The following is a 22,406-nucleotide window of genomic DNA, read 5'->3' as shown; positions in this document are numbered from 1 at the left end:
TAAAGTTTGCTGGAGCAACACTAACATTTGGTGGTGTGAAAATCATGTCACAGTGAATTTACTGAGATATTATTAATAATGTGAATCTGTTACAATCTACCATAATTCCGAGGATGAAACAAGGAATATATATAAACAGAATATAGAATACCATATTGTGCAATAAGGACAAAATTACTAAATAAACATTGTGCAGTTATTAAAAATAACCTACTTTGTTCCAAAGGAATGTGCAAAAAAATGTGCATGTGTATTTGAGCATTAAAAAAACAGACCAATGACAGTAACTGACAATGAAAACAGTGCAACAACAGAGATGTGAGAATGTGAGGAGAAATTTTATTTAAAATGACTAAAAATGTCCAAATAACTGTGCAAATAATTGAGAGCAGTGATGGATAGAGTCTGACAGCTGCTGGAAGGAGGAATCTATGATGATGCTCCTTTGTGCTCTTAGGATGCAGCAGTCTGTTACTGAGTGACAGACTGCCTCAAGCAAAGCCAAGGAACTGCTCAATTGGTTTCAGAGAAAGAAAATAAAGCAGCTTGGATTTTCTACATAATATAATATCAACATCAAAATAGGGTCTTCTACTATTTAAATACAATAGGTTTTCCCTTTGGCCCCTCACTTTATTGCCAATAACATAAAATACTTTATGTATGGACAATGATTTTCTTGTATGTGAGGATATTTTTGGACGTTACCAACATCTGCTGAATAAGTGTCCTAAATATGTTTACTGAGAAAATGTAAAAATGCTCAATACTTATTTTTCTGCCTGTAATTATATTAATATGCTCTGTCATTTCATACTCAAAGAGAATAAAAATGGCAAATATTGGATTAATTTTCAGAGACTGCAAGCACCATTAATAATTCAGCCCAAAAGGGTTTCTAAAAATTCACCCAGCTACTATTTTAAATCCATCATTAGACATATCTTTAAAGATCCATTTGCAGACCAATTAGTTTTTCTGTCTGCAAAAAAACTGTGCTGTAACAAGGAAGTTGTTTGAAAGCAAAAATAAAACAATTAACCAAAGAATCCACTATTAAAATGTAGATATTATTAAAGTTTACTTTAAAATACATTTACATTGTTCTTTGACACTAAATAATATTTTATCTTTTCTAAACTGGAGCTACAGGGAACATACTGGTGGATGAGGACTTTGAGAGGACTGTGCTAGTGGTTAACCTTGGAATTATCCCCCCAATGGAGACGGTACATATCCTGGTCAGCACATCGTCTGAGCTCACCACTTTGCCCAGTGGAGGTATCAGGGTCTCATCCCCACCAGTTTGTACTCCTCGGGTACAAAGGACCATCAACGAGGAGCAGGGATTGTCGCCAAACTTCTCCCGAACGTAAGAGATCGAAAACCAGATGAAAAACCGATGTGTGTTAAGATTACATTCTATACTGTTTTAACTGTAGCTTTAACAGTTATTTTCAATAAGTCTGATTATAGTGAGACTCAGATTAAAAGTACTTTTAGATAATAGCAATCTTTAAGCTGACATTAAACCTATTTTTCATTAAATCATTTTGGTTTTATGAACACTTAATATTCTAATCTTGAATGTTGTGTTTTCATTCACTGTAAGCAAGAAATATATCACATTGACAACTAGAAAAACATCAGTATATGTACAACTAATTGCAACACACTACAAAAATGCAAAATCTTACCAAGCATTTTTTTTGTCTAATTTCTAGTCCAAATTTCTTAGAACACTTGAAATTTGACTAAGCTGATTTACAAGTAACATTCAAGCAAAAATATAGAAGCTTATTTTAAATAAAAAATTCCTTAATATTGATGTGTTAGTTCCACTGACTGCAGATTATTTTACTTCTAATGTGGGAAAAATGTCTTGTTATAGGTGAAATAATGTGCTAGTGGAACCAGTACTTTAAAAAAAACCAAAATTATAAAATTGTTTAATTAAAACAAGCTCATATTTCTTGCTAAAAAATTACTTGTAAGTTAATTTAGTCTTATTTCACATGCTAATATGTTAGCACCAGAAACTAGGCCAAAAATACTTTTGTGTTTTTGCAGTGTATGCACTTAGTGGATTGAGTTACTGAAATGCATAAATTTACTGAAATACATACATTTTAAGTAAGATATTGAACATGACTGTTGTGGAATGTTAAAGTTCTTGAAAAATAATATCTACATTTTTAGTCGTGAAAGACCCACTTGTGCCTCAAGTCCTCACGATCAGAATCCAAACTCCTCTCCGCTGTGGCTGGCAACGCTGCTGGAGGATGAGGCCATAAACTCTATGGACTATGAATTTAACTTCCAGCTGGAGATTCGAGCTCCGTACCTTCTTGCAGGTTTGATCTCTATTTTTTACATGCAATTATTGGAGACTCTTAACATCTGTAATATAAAAACTCCTCCATCATAATGACACTTTCCGTGTTGCATATGTCTATGCTTGTATATTTTGTCTAAAGTGATCAATTTTATTTTAGAAGAATCCTCAGTAACTTAAAAGATTTCAGTTTTTTGCCACTTTTCTGCTTCAGACAGACAGACTTTATCCCCAAAGAGAGACATTCATATATCCAGTAACACCAACAGTCATGCAATAATAAAAACACAAAAAATAAAATAAAATAAAATACATGCACCTATCCTAATACAAATACGCTGTTGAGAGTATCAGGATTTTTTCTCGATATTTCCTGAATTTCTCAACATACTTGGGAGGTTTCTGCACCATCAGTTTATTTGGAGAAAAAGACATCAGTGATTTCATATGCTGATCTGAATCATAAGAAAATGTAGGGGAAGCTGCACAAATACAGCTCACAACCAAACATGCTTTTTCTGTAGTCAGAGACAATCATGCAAAGTCAAAAATCAAGGTTGTTTTTTCTGCGCTGATCACTGAGTCTCTGACTTGCAAACTGAAAAAGTCACAACTTCTCTCAGTCTCCCACCAACCAGATTAAATTTGCAATTTTTCATGGTGTTTGCTTCTGGATGAATCTCACACACAGCCACTCATATTATCTTATATCATAATTTGTGACCCTATTTAATGTCTGTGAGCTTCAATGCATCTCCCTTCTAATACAAAAGTGGGCTAGATTATATCTAAGGCTGAAACTATTAAATGTGTTGAATCGGTTATTGAGATAATAATAAACTATTTCAGTAATCAATTAATCATTAACTGGAGTATGTAGACTCAAAGGAGGTCATTTGCTGAAAGAACAACATATTGTTCAGAGCATTAATTAAGCTAAAATCGTACAAAATGTTGCAGTTAAGATGCAAAAAAATGTTGCTAGTGGAACATTTTTGCTCCAAACACCCCAAGTGGCATACTTTTAGCTCCGCCAGTTCAAATGGTGGAAAAAAATTTGGCATATTTTGCTAATCGATTATTAATCAATTAATTAAAATAATAGTAAACAGATCAGTCCAACACTGTACTGATATTAAATTGAACAGAAAAGGTTGAGCTTTTCGCATGTTATTAGGATTATTTTTTTATCTTTTCTTTTTTTCCTTTGATACAAATGATCAAGGAATGCAACATTGTATTGCATTTCAGAAAATAAAACATTTATTTTCTTATTTTAAAAAGGAACTGAATTATTTATTTGTATCTTTTAATGTATTTTTAATACTGAAAAGGCTTAGTTAAAATCACCAGAATTTTCCAATATTTTTATCTGATTTAATTGGCTAATTGTCAGAATAATCGATGGATTAATCAATTACTAAAATAATCTTTATTTGCAGCTTTTTATTTAAACTGCACAGGTAAGTTTGTTGAGTTGTTGAGTTGTTGATTGTTATCGCTGTGAATCCTCTGGAAATGTGTGCCCAGGATGCTGTTAGCGACTGGAGTAATTGCCGGTGTTTTAGAGCCACTTGTTGTTTGCTCTGTGTAGGAGTGGAGAGCCCTTCTCACGCCATTCGAGCTGATGCAGACCCTCTGGCCCGCTCGGCAACCAGCGTCGTCATCACACTGGCTGACAAGTACACTTACGACTGCCCTGTCGAAATACTCATCTACCCCAGCGGTAGGTTTATAAATTAAAACTCAGCTCTGCACTTAGGCTTTTATTCATTTACAAGTAAAACATTCTGAAATTGGCTCTTAGCTTTTTTTTCTTTTACACAATATGTTGCCTGTTATCAGATCAGCAGCGAGGTGACTCACTACCTTTCTTAGAGTACCTGTCCAGGAAAAAAGAAAAAATTGCATGCCAGCAGAGTTTCTCTCCATGATGTAAGAGTACATTGCCAAGGTTTTTCCTCCTGTGTTGCTCTTTTTTTGTCCCTCAATGCCGTCTTGATCTCCAGGATGTGTGGGCTGGTTGTCTCCCTGAGGCAAGAATGAGCCGTGGACAAACTGAGCTGATGGGCATCTTATGAGCACTTTGTTCACAAGCAGACCTGCGGTCAGTCTGGAACAATCTAATTCACAGCAGACTTGTGCTGCTGCTTCTGCCACAACATGGAGGCTCAGCTTCAGCCAAAGGATGAAGGAGACAGAGCTGTGCTTCAAACATTCACACATAGCTTTTAGCAACAGCATTGTGTTTCGATTACCAACAATACAATGTGAAAAGTAAGACCTTAAAAGGCATTACTGTTTACACATATTTCTAGTAAATCTCATGATACTTATTTAAATTTTCAATAGCCTAAAATTAAGAAAAAATGGAAAAGGAGTGGCAAAATTACTTCCACAAGAAATTCTGGCATCTATGCATAACACAATGTTTACCAAGGCTAAATTAAATGCATCAACGTTAATATTTGAGTTGATGAACAGAGGATTTAAATAGTTAAAGAAGGAGCAAATCAGAAGAAAAATTATATAAGCGTGAATGTCTAGGAAACCGACACAGTGAAAAACCACAAAATCTTACCAAGTATTTTAAGTCTAGTTTCTTGTGCCATTATCTTAGTAGACTTGAAATAAAAAATCTAACTTACAAGTAACTTTTCAGCAAGAAATAGGAGCTACTTTTAAGTTAATACTTCCTCAATATTGGTGAAAAAGTATAAGTAATAGCTTATACGTTTTCAACAATATTAAGAAATTATTGACTTAAAACAAGCTTATATATCTTCCTGAAAAGTTACTTGTAAATTAGTTATGCCTTGTTTCAAGTGTGCTAAGATTTTTTGCACAAGAAAATATTAAAATACTTGGTAAGATTTTATGTTTCTGACCATAAAATCAGAAACATAAGGTGCACTGGGATGCATAAACATGTTCCTCCCAACTGAATGACCTAATTGTCTTTATGATAGAAAGCCAGAAAGGATGTGTAGGTCTCATATTACGTGGACCAGTCAAAGGGGGTCCACTGTCCATTGAGGTGCTGGGCTTTAATGAACTGAAGGAAATAGTAGGCCAAAATTCATTCAAAATGATGCGGGAGCTTTATAAAGTCACACAGAATAAAAACAAAAAGTTACAGAAAAGTGTCTGCTTTAAGCTGGTGAATTTTCTATTTTGGTTTAAACTTCAACTGAGTGACAGTGTGAAATTGTTATTATTTTAAAACCTGGCAATGATCCAAATTTTATTTTATCCTGATTTGTAAAACCCTATACTTGGAAGAGTGTGTCGACTGCAGCGCTCACTAAATCTTCATCCTTTCCCTTAACAAGAAAGAGAGAAACTTAATCCTTTTTCTCATTTAGTTTTCTTTTCTTTAGCCCCACTGTGATACAATTAATTCTACAATCAGTGTGGGTGTAATTCTGTGCTTTTGGATTACCTCTTTTACTCCCCTGTGAAGCTTTCAGTCACAGAAACTGACAGTTTTCATCTTGATGTCTATGTTCTCCATCGCTGTGCTACATCAGAGCCCCATGTGCCGCACGTTCTCGTCGAGAATGGAGACATGACGCAGGAGGAGTACGACGAGTTTCTTCACAGTCGGAGTGATTTCATCAAAGCAACCAAGAAGGACTCCAGCAATCAGAGGAAAGTGAGTGTGTCGCCAACATTAGCTTTCTCTGCTTGAACTGATGACAACAATATTATACCCATTTCTTTTCAGAAGGCGTCAACATAAAAGCCAAGAACTGCAACAGATGTTTTTTAAAAGATGCATTTATGTTATTTTAATTATAGTCTGCAGCAGACTGTAATTCTGATATAATCATGAAACATCTGGGAGTTGCTTGTATAGCTGAATATTTCTAAAACTGCAGACATTTTTATAAGTTTGTAATAAAACGATATAGATAATTCAGTTCATTCAGTGTCTCATAAATGTAATCCTCCTCATCATCTACGTAAAGTTCCCGTTAAGATTTTGCATTTCTCCTTCCTGAAGTTAATATGATATTTTTCTGAGGTAATCAAATTATGACTTGGTCTATATAATCTCAGGTCTTTGTCAAATTAGATCTGAGCCTTAAAAATATTTGACTGATTTTACATTTGCTGAGACCTCCATATTCAAAAGGTCGAATACAAATGAGCCTTTAAAAATGTTTTATCAATAATTAATTTTCCCCTTCACTGTTAAACTTTAAATGTCTCTGCAAATGCAAATTAAACTGTTATAACTTATTTTGTCAAGAAATTAGACTTTATTAATTTTTTTAAATAGTTTCTGTGAACTCAGAAAGTTTTTTCTAGTAAATGTTCAACTTTTCAAACTCAGAAGTTTCCTTGTTTTTTGTAGAAAATTTCCAAATTTGTTTAGTGGAAATTTACTCTTTTTTTTCTATCTACATTGGCCCTATTACATTGTTGTATACTACTGTTGATAGGAGTAGTAGCCATTTTGAAACACGAAGTTTGCCTTTCAAGTTGTATCTGGGATTAGTTGTAGTTAAACCCAGTTTCTTGGCAAGTGAAATGATCATCTGAAAACTGCTTTCTGTGTTTAGTCAGGTTATCTTTGTCTGAAAAAATAAAATTTTTTGGTGATCTGAAGCATTTAGATTTTACAAAACAAAAAAGCAAAACCTGGAGAATCCCTGTAATGGGGATATTCCTTTTTGACAGCTTTGTATACCTCAGTGCCATCGATGGAGAACACACAGGAAAGCGCTCCTCCACTTCCTGAAGTGCCTTAGTTGCTGTCAAGGCTCCTTCAATCAGAGGGAAAGGCTCTTTAGGGAAGAAGCCTTAAAGACACAGGACCTTTAAAGAAGGGTGTTAATCAGAAACCAGTGTTAATCAGACAAGAAGAGTGGCTCTAATTTACAGTAACATAAGAAGCTATTAATTTCTTCAGGCATTACATCGATTTATTACTATACATATATCCAACTCTTACACATCTGCTAATCAACATACTGTACTGCAGATGTTTTCTTTTTAATTAGGACAAAATTATTACAAACAAGTTAAAATATTCTTATAATGGAAAATGTTTGATGCAATACAAAGTATAAATCTGGGTTTTTTTTGACTACTTAAATGTGTGGTCACACTTCTGGTTTTGTTTTGCTCATTCTGCATCACTTTGCTGTGTATTTTGTATTTACCTGTTGCTATGTCTTGTATATTCTTTTGGATCCTGTAAGGCACTTTGGTCTGGTTATGTAAAGCACTACATAAATAAATGATTGATTGATTGATAATAATTTTTTGAATTTCCTTTACCCTAAACAGGAACACAACTACTCTGCAACCTATACTCTGATTTAACCAGAATCCGCTTTTAATTTATTTATTAAATGTGCCTAAATACACCAAAATTTTAATCTAAAATGTGATTTTGTTTTATAGCTAACTTTGAGCCTCCAAAAATTAGCAACTTGAATTTCTTTTTAATAAAGCATACATGCAAATTTCTTTTTAAATTTTGTGACACGGTTTATACACTCCATTTATTTTTTGGCAAAAAAATCTAACTACTTTGTGTATTTAAATAATTGTGTGCTTAGTTTGTTGCTAAGCAGGTAAAAAAAAAAGACAATAGAATTTATTTAGGATTGTAAATTGGTTTGGAAATCATAATTTTCTTTGGTAATAATTCTGACCTGACAATTCTGGTCAATGTGAAGAAATCTTTTGACATCTCTGCTGTATTGTGTACATCTAGGCTCTTTGATCATAAAAGACAGTCTTGTTGCTCTGGGTCTAGGTTGAGTTCTGCGATTATCTCTGCATGGTGCCATTCACATCAAGCTTTGATGATGAGACTATTAAGTGACCAGCAGACTTAAACTGGAGGGGAAGAGCACTTAGCCATAAAAATGGGTTTCTATGGAAACACTCCAAAGGCGAGGCTCATTCTGCCTGATTTTTTTTCCTGCACATTTTCAATAATTGATGTGTTTTGTCAATCTGATCACTTGTGCATTTTGTATTGAATTCTCTGCAAATCCTCTCAAGTTCATTATCTCCCCAGTAATTTATTTATCATTCTGCTCCTCTTCTTCATCCAGGTAGACGTCATTCACAGACGGCTGCATAAGGACATCCTCCACAACCCCGTGGTCATGTTGAACTTTTGTCCCAACCTCAAATCCATCTGCTCAGACCTGAGGAAAGTTCACGGCGAATTCATCTTCCTTATTGACAGAAGCGGCAGCATGAGCGGACTCAACATCCACCGTGTGAAGGTGTTATTACCTCAGCTTGACATGTCATCTTGTTTTATTAGCTCCTGTTATTTACATACAAATACTTCCTGTGTCTCTGACTCTGATTTATCAAGGTTGATTTTATATAATTATGTTATCAACACCTCATTTATTTTTAAAAGCAGCTTAACTGAAGGCCAATTTTAGGCTTAAAGGGGGGATTTTAGGTGTGTAAAACTGTGGTCTATGGATATTATACTGTCCGTCCTTCCATCCCTCCCTCCATCCCTCCAGTTTGTTAGCAGGTTCTGTTAGGTTTCATCATGTTTAATGAATATTCTCAACCAGACTCGAGGAATTCTGCAACTTTTATTTATTTATGTGGCTTTCTTTAAACATTTATGTTATTTGACTGGTGATGCCAGCAGCCGTTTTTTTTCTTTCTTTTTTTTTTAAACAAACTCACATTTGATCTTTTATTGGATCTGTCAGACATCACACTGTCTGGGCTCACGGTCAGTCTGAGTGGGTTTGACAGAGATATAATGACAATTTTCCACAAATCTTTTAAAAGATACTTATAAAAAAGTGGAACCTTCCTCTTTGAAGCTCTTTTTCTTTCCTTTTCTAAATGCAATTGAATTCTGAGTCGTATTCATGTTTGAATCAATGCAGCCTTGACGCTGCTCACCTGAATGAAAGTGGAGGTAAGTGGTATTATTTCAGAAACTGCCCTTGAGCTGGTGAAGAGGCAGTGATTGGTGAAATGACAAGGTGTGATGCTGCTCACTTATCAGTGCAACATTCGCAGATGAGTGGTGACAGTTTTTGGTTTTAAAATCCAAATTGGCTCTCGATTTTCTTTTCCAGGACGCCATGGTGGTTATCCTGAAGAGTTTGATGCCTGGCTGCCTTTTTAACATCGTTGGATTTGGATCCATGTTCAAATCACTCTTCACAACCAGCCAGAACTACGAGGAGGTAAGAGTATACAATGCAGGCATGTACTTCAATTATCTGAAACAAAGTCGTGGTTCAACAATTCAGGTGTAAACAGTTTGCTAGAATATTTTAAAATGTATTCAGGATGATAACAGAGGAGATATGAATCCTAAAAGATAAAAACCTTCGTAATGACAACCGGTCTTTTCTGAGAATTTAAAGAAGAGTACAGTTTGGGGCTAAATTAAATAACTTAGAAGAAGGTTAAACATTTTCATGATGTACATTCTCAATAGAAGTCTTGCACACAGTTGGAGTCAGTTGCTTCCAATCTGTTTTATCGACATGAATTTAATGAGGAGACTTTTGTTTCTTTAATCCCAGTGACACAAATCCAGTCTGCAGAGAAGAGAGCAGATCAATGGCATTAACATCAGTGCTAAGATCTAAATCAACAAGTGCAAACTTTTAGCTTGGAAGACTGTATGCTAGCATAGTTTTTGTTACAATGGGTGAAATGCTAGACTCAGGTCTGAAGCTCAAATGAGACAGCAGTTTATGTAGAAGTGATTTTGCACTCTTTCATACAAAATAAACACCTTTTAATTAGAGTTGTAGCGCTGATGGCTTATTTCTCTGATAAAATGTGTGTTGAGAGGTTGATAAATTTATGTTAGCAAGTTAAGTCTCTTGGTTTTTATTTTAGTAATAGCAACCATGAATCAGCCTATTTATTTTTGCAAACTGACATGCTGACATTCCTGGACTGTTGTCAGTGTTCAAAATCTTGTTACCTATAAAAGATGGATGACTGGTACTCCTGTGTGACCCAAGCAAAGACTGTGGCCAACATTTTGCAAGAGGGGGGCATGGCACCTCCTGCCCCCCTCTTGGGGGCACCACTGTACAATTCCACATTTTGGTTTATCAAATTTTATTAATTATACTACTTTTACTGCTACAATTAATAATAATTTAATGATAATAATGATAGTAATAACAAACATAATGATAGCAATAACAATCATTATTATTACTGCATCTAAGAGCATTATTTTATTTTATTTAGCATTTTTCAACTTATTTTATTTCTAATTTATTCCTGATGATTGCATTATTTTAATTACTATATCAAGCAACACACATACCGTACTGTGCATAGTTAATATGTAATATTTTTGTATCTCTTTTCGTCTGTTTATCTATTCTTGTTAGTTTTGTTTACCTCACAATAAAGGAGGAAAAAATGTATAAAACATCAGGAGCTGGGCCAGGTCTGTTACATAAAAGATGAACATGTTTATTTCTTCATGACATCAGTTTCTCTGTTCTACTTTAATGTGTTTTACGCTCATAACTTTTAATCATTAATGATTTGGTGTTTTTAATTCAGTTAATTGAAAAAGTGCATTCGGTTGTATCTAAGGGAATAGAGGTGTTTCTGTTTCGTCTTCTTTGTGAGAATAGGATTCTATGTTTCACTAACTCCTACTCATCCTCATGATCCAGGAGGCCCTGGCGCAGGCTTGTGATTACATCAGGAAGATGAGAGCTGACATGGGGGGCACCAACATGCTGGCGCCGCTCACCTGGATTGTGAGGCAGCCCACGTTCAGCGGTCACCCCAGGCTGCTCTTTCTGCTCACAGACGGAGCCGTCAGCAACACAGGCAAGGTTATTGAGCTGGTCCGCAGCCATGCACGCTATATCAGGCAAGTATCACCGTCAACACATCTTCTTGTATGACTCAGATCAATACGTTATGCTGTTGGAAATGTTATCAATATTGTATAACATCAGGCTTTCTTGTTAAAGCTGTCTTGGGCTGTAAAAACCTTGATGTTTGATCAAAAATGTGCTTCACACCTTCACACATCTTTGTACTTTCACACATTTTCTCACATTACAGTTACAAACTTCAACCTTCCTTTGGGATCTTGCACAAAACACAAGGCAGTGGGCAGTTGTATAATTAGAAGAAAGAAAAATGAAAAATGATAAATGTCAAAATCTAAGGGTACCCACAGCATGATGCTGCCACTACCTTGTTTAACTTTTTTGAAATGCTGTTAGCTGCAGAATTGGGGAGTAACTAGTTAAATTTATCTGAGTAACTTTAAAAAAAAATTACTTTTAGGACTACTTTCACTAAGCTGTACTTTTTACTTTTAGTTGGGTTATTGTATTATGAAGTATTGGTACTCTTACTTGAGGAAAATTTCTGGATTCTCTACCCACTGTAACTTGACTGAACGAAGAACAGTCCTATAAAAGATGGACTATAAAACATCACAACTTATTTTGATCAAAACTTCACACCAGATGCATACCCAGACACTTTAACAAAAACTACATATCAGTGGTTTTTGTTAGTTTCATAATTTTTTTTTTAAGAAACTGATTTGGAAAAATATTCCTTATGCCTGATTTTGTTATTTTGTAATTATGTTTTGTATATGAATAATTTTCATTTTGGTCTTTAAAATAACATTTTGACATAGCTTTATATTTTGGTCTGTCTGATTATGTAATTTTTTTATGTTAAATGATTGATTTTTTTTTTATCAGGTACTCAGTACTTGAGTAGCCTTTTTACCAAATACCTTTCTACTCTTACTTAAGTGATATTTTGGACAGATACTTTTTACTTTTACTTGAGTAAAAATATTAGAAATTGTGCTACTCTTACTTGAGTACAAGTTTTGAGTACTGTAGTTAAATTGTTGGCCACACACAGGGTTTTGCTTACATCTAATCAAAGGATTTTCTTCCACATATTTGCTCTATCACCTTCTGACTAATAGTAAACTGTGAATGCAAACATTTAATGTCTTGTTGGGTTTCTGTTTACATGATACATTTTAAATTTTCAGACGATGGATTGGACAGTACTCTCTGAGATGGTGAAAACGTGGATTACAATTTTAAAACTAAAACATCTCCATTTGCTGTTATTTACTCTTTATAATGCAGTTTGTTCACTAATGTTCTCTGAAAAACCTTTGAGGTCAGCGAGAATAATACTTGCACTAAAAAATTAAGCCCTGTTTAGTCTTTCTGAAGGCAATTGATTGCAGGGGATTTTATTTAGAGGTTTCAGGATAAATGGGGCAAAGTACAAAAACACACTTTTCCAATTTTTTAATTGTCAAAACATTTCAAAAACCATGTGTTGTTTACTTTATACTTTAACATTATGTGTTATTACTTAATATCAACATAAATTATATTGACGTCTTAGTTGTAAGACATCAATATAAAAATCTGAATAAGTTAAAGGGGTGTGAATAGTTTTGCAAGACATTAGCTCCTCGATTTTGTAATGCTATTTAAAAACGTAGAGCTAAGGCAGATTTAAATTAATTAAGACATCATCTTCTAATGCTCCACAAGACAAATCAACAGCTTATTCACAAAATAAAATCACTAGTGTGGGTTTATCTAGGTGTTGAAATGAAAACCAGGCCACAAAGCTGTAATCCTTTTAAAATGAAATGTGGGAACATGGAGCCTGTCTTACCTCTTTTAAGCATCCAACATCACAAATCTGTCCTGGAGGAAACATCTGTGCAGCTTTCAGCCACAACAAAGCTACGCGAATGCTAGAATGAAAGAATAAGAAACCAGCATGTGAGCTCCATCTGTCAACTTGCAGGGAGCGCTCATGACACAACAAATCTGCAGCGTTCCAGGAAGTCGTTTTATTTTGCCGCTTGCATTTAAGACTCACGCTGTGAAATCCCCGTCCAGAGTCGTTTTCTGGAAATAATTGACTTTTGTCTTCCCCTTTTAATGGATGACTGCCCCGGGATAATTGCATTATGTGCGGAAAGCTCGGCCAACTCATCAACACTTCCCGGGTCATTATCACTCTATGCTTACAAATCAGCACAGCCACTCAGAGACCAGATCAAACAAGGATGAATCTCCAAAAGACTAAAGTCAGGATCTAAACTGCATGGAAAGCGACACACTCATTCTAATCATCAATGCTTTATGTCATTAAAAATTCAAGAGAGTATTGGTGCAATACAATTATCTGACCCATCCATTTTTGAGATACTGGCTGTATTATGCAACTAAAAACATATTTCACTCAACTGTAAGAACTGGGAGGAACTTTAGTCCTCATGAAAGATGAAATTATGCTTTGAACTCCAAACCTTTGCAGGAGCATTCATACTCCTTAGGCATATTCACAAGTGGAAGTGAGAATAATACATAATTTATTTTCCTTTTTTAATAAATAAAAAAAAAGTGGAGTTTGCATTCATTTACATCTACTCTGACAATTCTCATCTCCCTTCACTGGTCTGTAAGGAATTTCTCACATTGGCCTGCATTGATTTTCTACCAGACTAATCTGCAAAAAGAAGAAGTTGTGATCGAGAACATCACTTTTCGGCGTTGTTTTATGATTGCAATTGGTTTGTAGTTTTAGCAATGGCAATGGAGGAAGTGAACGAATTTGTTCAGTCTGTGTCGCTTCCAAATACTGAATTAATATTAACAACTGGGGCCAGCCTACCATATAATTTACTGGGGTACCATTCTATATAATTCTACATACAACATACTCGCCCACTTTCACCAGCTCTCATCAGACGTGATAAAGGGTTGGATACCTGAAGTCATATTTTCCTAACTCCCTCTGGCCCCCCCTGAAGCTCCGCCCCTGGTCACAGACAAATGTTAGCGTCAGGGTAAAGTTTAAAACTTCAACAGAGTCCATGCCTCCAGGAAACAATGACTTCTCAATTTCCGAGAGTCTTGAAAATCTGTACAAAATAAACAGAAGAAGGGGCTGGTTTTTACCAGGCTAATTTCCACCTGTATTTGTAGAGACTATTTTGGAATTTTATTTGTTGAGAAGTTTGGGAACTATGTATTTTGTCCTTTATGGTCCACTGCATATATAACATCAAGGTTTTTGGTTGTAATGTGGCAAAATCTAAAAAACTTCAAGAGCTGAGCTATTTTTCCAAGACTCTGTGTGCATTGTGTCTTTGATTTTTGATGGAAATGTGCACCCATCCTGTGAGCACATCTGTTGCTATGCTGAAAAATCTCCTGATCTGTCCTTGAAGGTGCTGCCTTTAATGTTTCTGTGCAGATGTTTCACATTCGGCATTGGACAAAATGCATGCCGGAGGCTGGTGCAGGGGTTGGCGGCTGTTTCCAAAGGAACAGCTGAATTCCTGGCTGATGGAGAGAGGCTGCAGCCCAAGGTACTCATTTCCAGCCTGGAGTGTCACTCATAATGACATCTATAGTTATTCTGAAGGCCACCGGAGAGCCATTATGCAGCCATTTCAATACACCGAGTGCCTGCTACTGATACCCATTAAGACATCATATGTGAGACACCACCCCCTCTGTGAAACTATCAGAAGGAAGCTGTGTTATTTCTATGGCTTTACTCCACAGATGATAAAGTCGCTGAAGAAAACCATGTCCCCGGTACTCAGTGACATTTCCATCGAATGGCTCTTTCCTGAAACCAAAGAGGTGCTGCTCTCCCCTGTTGGCAACACCTTCCTCTTTCCAGGAGACAGTCTGATTGGCTACAGTGTGGTGTGCGACACTACCCGTTACCACGACAACCCCAAATCTGTAAGACACCTGTTGAAGGGTAACAATTAGGTTAATTTATCAGTGGGTCAGAAAAGCAACCTTTTCTGTTTTACAAACTGCCTTGTAAAATTGCTACTAGTACAAAAACAGTTTGAAGGTAAATCCCGAGTGGAAGTCCTTGACAAATATTTTCTGAATGGAAAAATAAATAAATAAAGCCTTGTGAATTGCTTGATCAAATAAGCTAAAAACCACTCAACAGGATGAGTCACCTGCTTCACATCTCAACAGGATAAAAGGAGGCGATACAGCATGATGCGCTCCATTGAGTCAGCCAGCTCGGTGTTTTACCACTCACAAGAGGAGGAGGCGGGGAAGACGGGAGCGGACAGTCAGGGGTCCCACTGGGAAGCACCCTGCGGCACGCTGCATGACTCCTACCAGGACGCCATGACAGAGAGTGGCCTGGTCATCACAGAGCCAGACCTCACAGGTAAGAACTGCACTAGCGGTTTTCCTTTCGTTTGTTAAATCTGTGTGTTTTTATCACAAAGTGCAGAAATTTTTACTTTAATCAATAGTCTACTCGTAGTCAGAGGTAGACAGAGTACCCAAAAATCACACTCAAGTAAAAGTAGCACTACTTCAACATATTTTTACTCCAAAAGTTAAAAGTAGCCATCCAAGAAATTACTCAAGAGCGAAAAAGTATTTGGTAAAATGTCTAAAGTACTGAGTAGACATGAGACATGTACTCTTTATATACAACTCTGATAAAATCCAAATTAAGTGAGTTGTATTGATATATATAATATCAATCAAATAAGCCAAAAACCACTCAACGGGATGAGTTACCTGCTTCATATCTCAACAGGATAAAAATATTTATATTTTTATGACTATAAATAATATTCAAGTATGAACTTATAGTCAATTTCTTTGGGACCCTACCATGCATAAATTTATACCTGCTTATGTATGGGACTATATACTAATGTGCTGAAATTTGCGTTAATACCCTGAGGACTAAATTATTATTGGTACATAAGTGTAACATTGGTTTCTAATGTAGTGACTGTAAATTTTTGAACACAACGTTTAGATGACACATCACCAAGGAGACGTGCATACAGCACAAACCAGCTCATGGACTACAACCCAGCAAAGAAATCCTTTACTCCCAGTGACCCCAACTCTGTGGTGCCCAAGAATCCCCTGCGGAGGAGCAAAGTCCAGGACCTGACAGGCCAGATGAGCCCTGAGCAAGAAATGCACTGGAAGAACGACTGCCAGGTATGACCTGGTTGAAAGTTACCACTAAATCAGGTCAACCATTTCCCCTACATCTGATTAGTGTGTGCTGCTTGCTTAAAGTCCCTACACACAAAATAAAGCACTAGCATGTAATGAAAGCAGCAGATTGTGGTTTTATCTAATGATAGAGTCGTCATACTGTCAAGTAGAAAATGATATTTGGATTCAGAAAGAGTTGGCAGCTAAGGGAGCTGCCTGACCCCTGTCTGGATTGGAGTATAATCAAGAAGAGACTAATGTGTCCTTCTCAGTAATTAAGGGCAAAATTAATGAATCACAATTAGGTTAGAATAACTCAGGAATCAAGTTGCCATGACTAAACAGAATTAACAGGAGGATGCCGTGTCTGCTCCAGGTAAATCCCATTGAAGAATCCTTGCTTAATCGGACTTAATGAATAGATATAGTAAATCTTTATTTGAATTAAAGGAGGTCATGAGACATGGAAACCTTGGGGCATTTGAACTTCTCAAGAGGATAAACAGTCCGTCTGTCAGACTGCCTCCATTTATCTGACTAATTTGTGTTTTGGCACACAGCGAGCTTCTGCTCTGTGTGTCTTTTGATAATCGGATAAATCAAGAAAATACTGTGCTAAAGTATTCACGTTCTGCATTTTGTCATGTTGCAATCACATCGTTTGGTGTATTTTATTGGACTTTATATGATAAACAATAAAATAATTGGTGCATATTTTCGAGGTACTGAAAATAGTCTTGTTCTTAAGATCTTATTATTTATATTTTAAATAAGTTTTTATTGTTTTTATAAACTAAAGTTTGTGGTTGTAACAGGACAAAAACTGGAAAAATTCAAATTATATGAATGCTTAAGCAAGTCTCTGTGAATTTCCAATCTTGGGCTTCAGGCTATGGGCATTTGTTTTTCTTTAATTAAAAATTACCAGCAGAGTCTCCCTCTCAAACATCCCTTGACACTATCAAAAAAGAGATTGTTTGAGCTCACAGAAATGATCAGAATAATAATGGGCTGATGTTGTATCTCGCTTTAATGCCACCTGGGTTTTTTGGTTTTAGCCACAGCTGGCTGGTCTGTGCGCCCCGTCCTTCAGAGGGCGACCTGGCACCGGTCACAAGCCGCCTCCACAGCAGGAGGATGACTCTGAGCTTCATCCCCAACCCCAGCTACAGGGTGGCCCTCAGCCAAGCGACAGCACCGGGGTGCCTGTGACTCGCAACCTTGCTGGGGATGATGGGTCCAGATCGTCCACAGACAGCCCCTCTGTTGGCAGCATTGGAGACACAGGTGAGAACACAAAGACAGCCTTTCTGGTTTAATGGGAAATGTTTTCTTTATGTCAGATAATGTGTCAAAAACATGTTCACTTGTTAAGTCTGTCATTTTAGGGCAGAATTTATACTTATTTCTATTAAAAGCCCAAAATTTAGTACTCTAGACGTATCAGTTGTTGCTATACAAAACTTTAAGAAACTTTGAATGTGAAGAGGATGAAAGAAAAAAAAAAAAAGAATTTTTCACAGTTCACCAAAAGTTGAGTTATTTAAAAGTGTTGAATCCAAAGCTCTTCTGTAAAATTGCAGATTAAAATTTCCCATAAATGGGACATATATACATAGCCTCAAGAATAGGGGGCTTGTTGCGTCAATGCCTGAATAAAGCTACGTTGAGTAAACTTTGTCAATATTCCACTTGCATAGAAAAAAATGAATTTTGCAATTGTGTTATTTCCAGTAAATAAGAAACGCAATTAAAATCACACATAAATAACTTTGGTCATGCGATAAGTTATTAAAAACATGCTGTCCCATGATCCTCCACTTACTTCCTGTTGTCTTCTTCTCTGTGGTTTGCGCCAGTGGCAACATTTGGTTGTTGATCATATGATCTTTGTGACGCAAAACAATGTTTCCATTGCAGTTTTGACCTCTGAACTACAACAATGAGTGAGAATCACTGGATTGTCTCTTCAGTGATTAAAATTATATTTATTCTGACTGAAATGGTTGCATAAAAATGAGTTCCACTTCATCTTCTGTTGCCCTTTTGCTATGAGGTGTACCACAGGGCTCTATCATTGGGCCACTGGTTTTTTATTTTTTATTTTTTTTGCCGTCTTTCAAAACCACAGGATTTCTTGTGACGTATATATATATAGTATTTTAGGTAGTTTATCCCTAAATCCACTTTCATGCATTAAAATGTTACTTCTCTGATATTTCAGATGGATATGGCCACCAGATGTGTCAAGCAGAAACCCCTCAAGAGACCCACATGTCACATCTGGGGACCTCCAGCCATCACAAAGGAGACTGCAAAGCAGTGGTGTCGGGATTGCTGTGTGGGAAACCCATGAAGTGGGAGGTGGTTTTTGACATCGAGCCGTTTTTAAGCGGCCGGGAACGTGAGGAAAAGGTTCACGAGGAGCTGTGGAACGAGACGTTTCACCACCTGGCCGGGAGCTCCATCATACACGACTTTGAGCACATGGCCGATAAAGAGTCTGAGATAGAACAAGGTGAGCTTAGAAACTTGTCTGACATAACTGGAAAACAATTTCAAATGTCAAAGGATGAGGTTTTCAAATTCTATTAACCATATTTAATATTGTAATTTGATACGTATATTTTGTACAATTCATTAAAGAAGTAAAACGTCATGAAATATAAAATTACTCGATATATCACGGTTTTTGTAGTTATTGTATGCTTTTTTTTATTTCCAGGTTCTGGCAGGAAGTACCAGGTTTACGTTATTCACACTAGCAAAGCCTGCAATATACTGAGCAAATACACAGCATTTGTTCCCATTGACCTGGACACCAATGAGTATTTGCCAACAAGTGTTGAATGCATTAATGTGGGTAAGTTACATGACTCTAATTCTCCTGACTGAAGTCACCCCCTCCCACTTTCTTCAAATTAAATGAAGCTGGTGTCAAACATTTGTGCTGCGTTTGTGCAGCAAAAGTTTCGTTAGTGTCGCTATAATTTTAAGGTTTCCAGAGATCAACCCGGCTCCAGAACAGTCAATCTACACCAAATTAGTTTGATTTTGTAAATATGGGATTGATCGAGGTTAAGTTGTATATTTTCCTGAGTTTTAACTGAGAAAATCAGTTTGAAAAAAAACATAGATCTGCTGTGTTGATTGCACTCTGCAGAGCCAAGCAAGATTGTAATGACTTCCATTTTTCTTGAAGGTGCAAGCCTGAAGAGGGGCTCCAGGTCTTGTTCAGGAAGCAGGAAGAACAGAGGATACTCCATCGGGCTCGGTCGTTCTCAGTCCGGCGGCATGTCAGAGGAAGCCGAAGATGTCCTCCTGCCTTACAGTATGTGGCTTTATTTATTTTTCAAGGCTTTGTGATGAAGCATGCACATCACCATAATCAAGCACAGGCATGAAAGTGGCCTCAACAAATCCTTTTTAGTATGAAATGTCAAGCAGGACAAGATTCTAAAAATAACACCAATTTTAAAGGTAGTCTTTTGGCTAATAATTGAATGTGAGACTTGATGGAGAGGGAGTTGTCAATAAAATACCTGAGAAGGAGTGATTGATTAATTTCCAATTTGAGTGTAACAAACATTTTGTTTTCTGAGTTAAAACGGATTTTAAAGCACTAAAATTAGCCTCTGCAGTATTAAAAACCTGTTTCAACTGAGTAAGGGCTCGATCTATACATAACTGTAACATCAGCATACAAGTGAACATTTTCATTGGTGATGTTATTATTAATGTTATTGTTATGAATTTGGTATGAAGGCCAAAAATTTCACCTTTGTGCTCATCTGACAAGAGCAACTTCCTGTCCTTGCATGCCTCATGTAAAATGGAAATATGACTTCATATGGCTTTAACAATAAATTGGTGGATTGCATGCCTAATAAGTGATTTATTTTATTTTTTGCCTAAAGTGATTTTGGTAAAAAAAAAAAAATCCCTTTTGACAAAAATAATTTAGGCCACTATCTTAGGATGGTGACAATTTTAAAACCATGCATCATTTTCTTTCCACTTCAGAATTATAGACTATTTTTCTTCATCCTTCATGTAAAAATGTAACGTATATGTGAATATGTTTGAAAGCAACTGTATTTGTTTTTGTCAGTTTAAACCTGCTTTCATGTAAAACTGGAAAGAGCTGTGAGATATGTGGATTTCTCAGAGAACTTTGTGAGCTGTTTTATAAATAACAACTTCAGCAGCAGGACACAACATTTTTAAAAGGATCCTCAGTGATGGCATAGCAACAGCACGAGCTAATGTGGGCAAGAGATGTTCAAGCATATGCTGGTTTAAAAAAAAAATAGTACAGATGGCTTGGATATGGAGGAGCTTTAAGGTTTTAATGACTCAAACCAAAATGTTGGAAAGCTGACAATTAAATAAGACATGACATTTATGAGATTTTTTTGTCTTGCCTGTCTTTGAAATTCCAATTTTTCGTTTAAGTAGCAAGCAAACTGAGTGAATGGTTTCAAACCAAGGCCATATCAAGCAAAGTGACGGGCTTATTTGATGCTGGAGTTTTTGTAAATAAACCAACAGAAAAAATGTATTCTTCTGTAATGGTTCTTTAGAAAATGATTTTAATCCTTGTTTCAGATGCAGAGGACGGCGTCTCTCCATGCAGCACCCCTTCCTCCGCCGGCTGGGACAAATGCAGCTTCACAGAGGGTAAGCACATCAGCAAATTTGTTGCAATTCCTCAATTTCCCCCCACTAAGACCTTTGAAATGCAACGTCTGAGTGGATGTTGCCTTTTCCAGCCTCACACAGCAACATTTTCTACCAAATGTGAAACTGTAAATCACTGACATTACAGTTCCTACTCTTGGAGAGGTTAACAGAGGTCGGCAATTTTTATCTTGGCTCAAACTGACGATTTGTAACATGAGAATCCACTGAAGGCACAAATATAAACAAGGCATGTTTCACCTGGACAGGACAGAGATGCTGGAGTGTGTTGAATGTTTTCTGTTTTCACTGTTACATCTCACTGTGCCATATTTTGTTAATTACCAGATGGTGAAAGATGATAAGTAGACCTCTGCTTCTTTTCTTTTCCATCTGCCTCTTTGTCTCCAAGTCGCCCCACAAAGGAGTCCATCTGTTACCTCAGACCAATCACAGAAATCGGTGGAGAGTCTTTTTTCTGCCAGGTATGTGATTAGAGTTCAGCTGGTGTTTAAATGTATGGTAGCTGCATTCAGCAAAGAACACCAGTGATTATATAACTGCAGTTTGACATTTAAAAAAATTAATTAATTAATTTTGAAAAAAACTAACATTTTGATAAAATGGTTTGGTGCAAGAATGAGGTGGTTTTCTGGCAGTATCAAAATTGGTTTATTTTTTTGCATCACACAAGTCACATGATCAACAACCAGATGTTGCCACAGGCGCAAACCACAAAGACAGGAAGTAGTTGGAGGATAATGGCACGGCATGTTTTTTTTAATGTCTTATCACATGAACAAACTTATTCACTTGTGATTTTAGTTGTTTTTTATTTAATGGGAGTGTCTCAAATTGTGTTTTATCAACATTTGTGGAATATTGATAAAGTTTTGAGCATATTTATGATGAAATGGAGCTACGGACAGACCAGAAAATGCTCTAAATAGGTATTCGGACATGTAAGATATGCTCTCAAAGTATCCAGGAAATATTTTATCCATCACCAGTTGTTCTATGTAATAGAAAATTATTACGATCATTCAACAAATATGACATTTTGTTGCTTCCAGCAATGCTTTTTCAGACATTTCAGAAAACATGATTATCTGCAAGAAATGCCACTTTGATAGTGAGGTACAAAGTTTTGCATTGCAAGATTTTACTTCTGACAAGACAAAAACATTTTTTTAATCTTTTAAAGTAAACTTGATGTGCAGCTCTCCAGGTAAGGAGAAAACAAGTCTATAATGAAACCACTAGCTGTGGTACTGTCCTCTATTTCCTTCAAAGTTCTTCAGATTTTTTCAGCCACACATAAAACATACCTTAAAATGTTAGAAAAAGAAAACACAATTTGGTTGCAT

General features: G+C 36.3%; 1 protein-coding gene across 3 annotated transcripts in view; it reads left to right on the top strand.

The window, feature by feature from the left end:
• Positions 1-22,406, top strand: part of vwa5b1 (von Willebrand factor A domain containing 5B1) — a 37,347-nt gene that overhangs the window by 6,467 nt on the left and 8,474 nt on the right. For 2 of the 3 annotated variants that reach the window (XM_032558112.1, XM_032558105.1), the window contains exons 4-20: positions 1,147-1,372; positions 2,200-2,354; positions 3,930-4,061; positions 5,866-5,990; positions 8,413-8,589; positions 9,421-9,531; positions 11,002-11,204; positions 14,606-14,720; positions 14,920-15,105; positions 15,358-15,559; positions 16,169-16,359; positions 17,418-17,646; positions 18,584-18,877; positions 19,085-19,222; positions 19,562-19,690; positions 20,968-21,039; positions 21,452-21,524. In XM_032558112.1, coding sequence (XP_032414003.1) covers positions 1,147-1,372; positions 2,200-2,354; positions 3,930-4,061; positions 5,866-5,990; positions 8,413-8,589; positions 9,421-9,531; positions 11,002-11,204; positions 14,606-14,720; positions 14,920-15,105; positions 15,358-15,559; positions 16,169-16,359; positions 17,418-17,646; positions 18,584-18,877; positions 19,085-19,222; positions 19,562-19,690; positions 20,968-21,039; positions 21,452-21,524 — 2,758 coding nt within the window. The remainder of the gene's footprint in view (positions 1-1,146; positions 1,373-2,199; positions 2,355-3,929; positions 4,062-5,865; positions 5,991-8,412; positions 8,590-9,420; positions 9,532-11,001; positions 11,205-14,605; positions 14,721-14,919; positions 15,106-15,357; positions 15,560-16,168; positions 16,360-17,417; positions 17,647-18,583; positions 18,878-19,084; positions 19,223-19,561; positions 19,691-20,967; positions 21,040-21,451; positions 21,525-22,406) is intronic. The other variant, XM_032558122.1, reaches the window with a different exon arrangement.

This window comes from Xiphophorus hellerii, chromosome 1 (assembly GCF_003331165.1).
Source record: "Xiphophorus hellerii strain 12219 chromosome 1, Xiphophorus_hellerii-4.1, whole genome shotgun sequence".
Classification (NCBI taxonomy): domain Eukaryota; kingdom Metazoa; phylum Chordata; class Actinopteri; order Cyprinodontiformes; family Poeciliidae; genus Xiphophorus; species Xiphophorus hellerii.
This window is presented reverse-complemented; position numbering and strand designations above follow the sequence as displayed.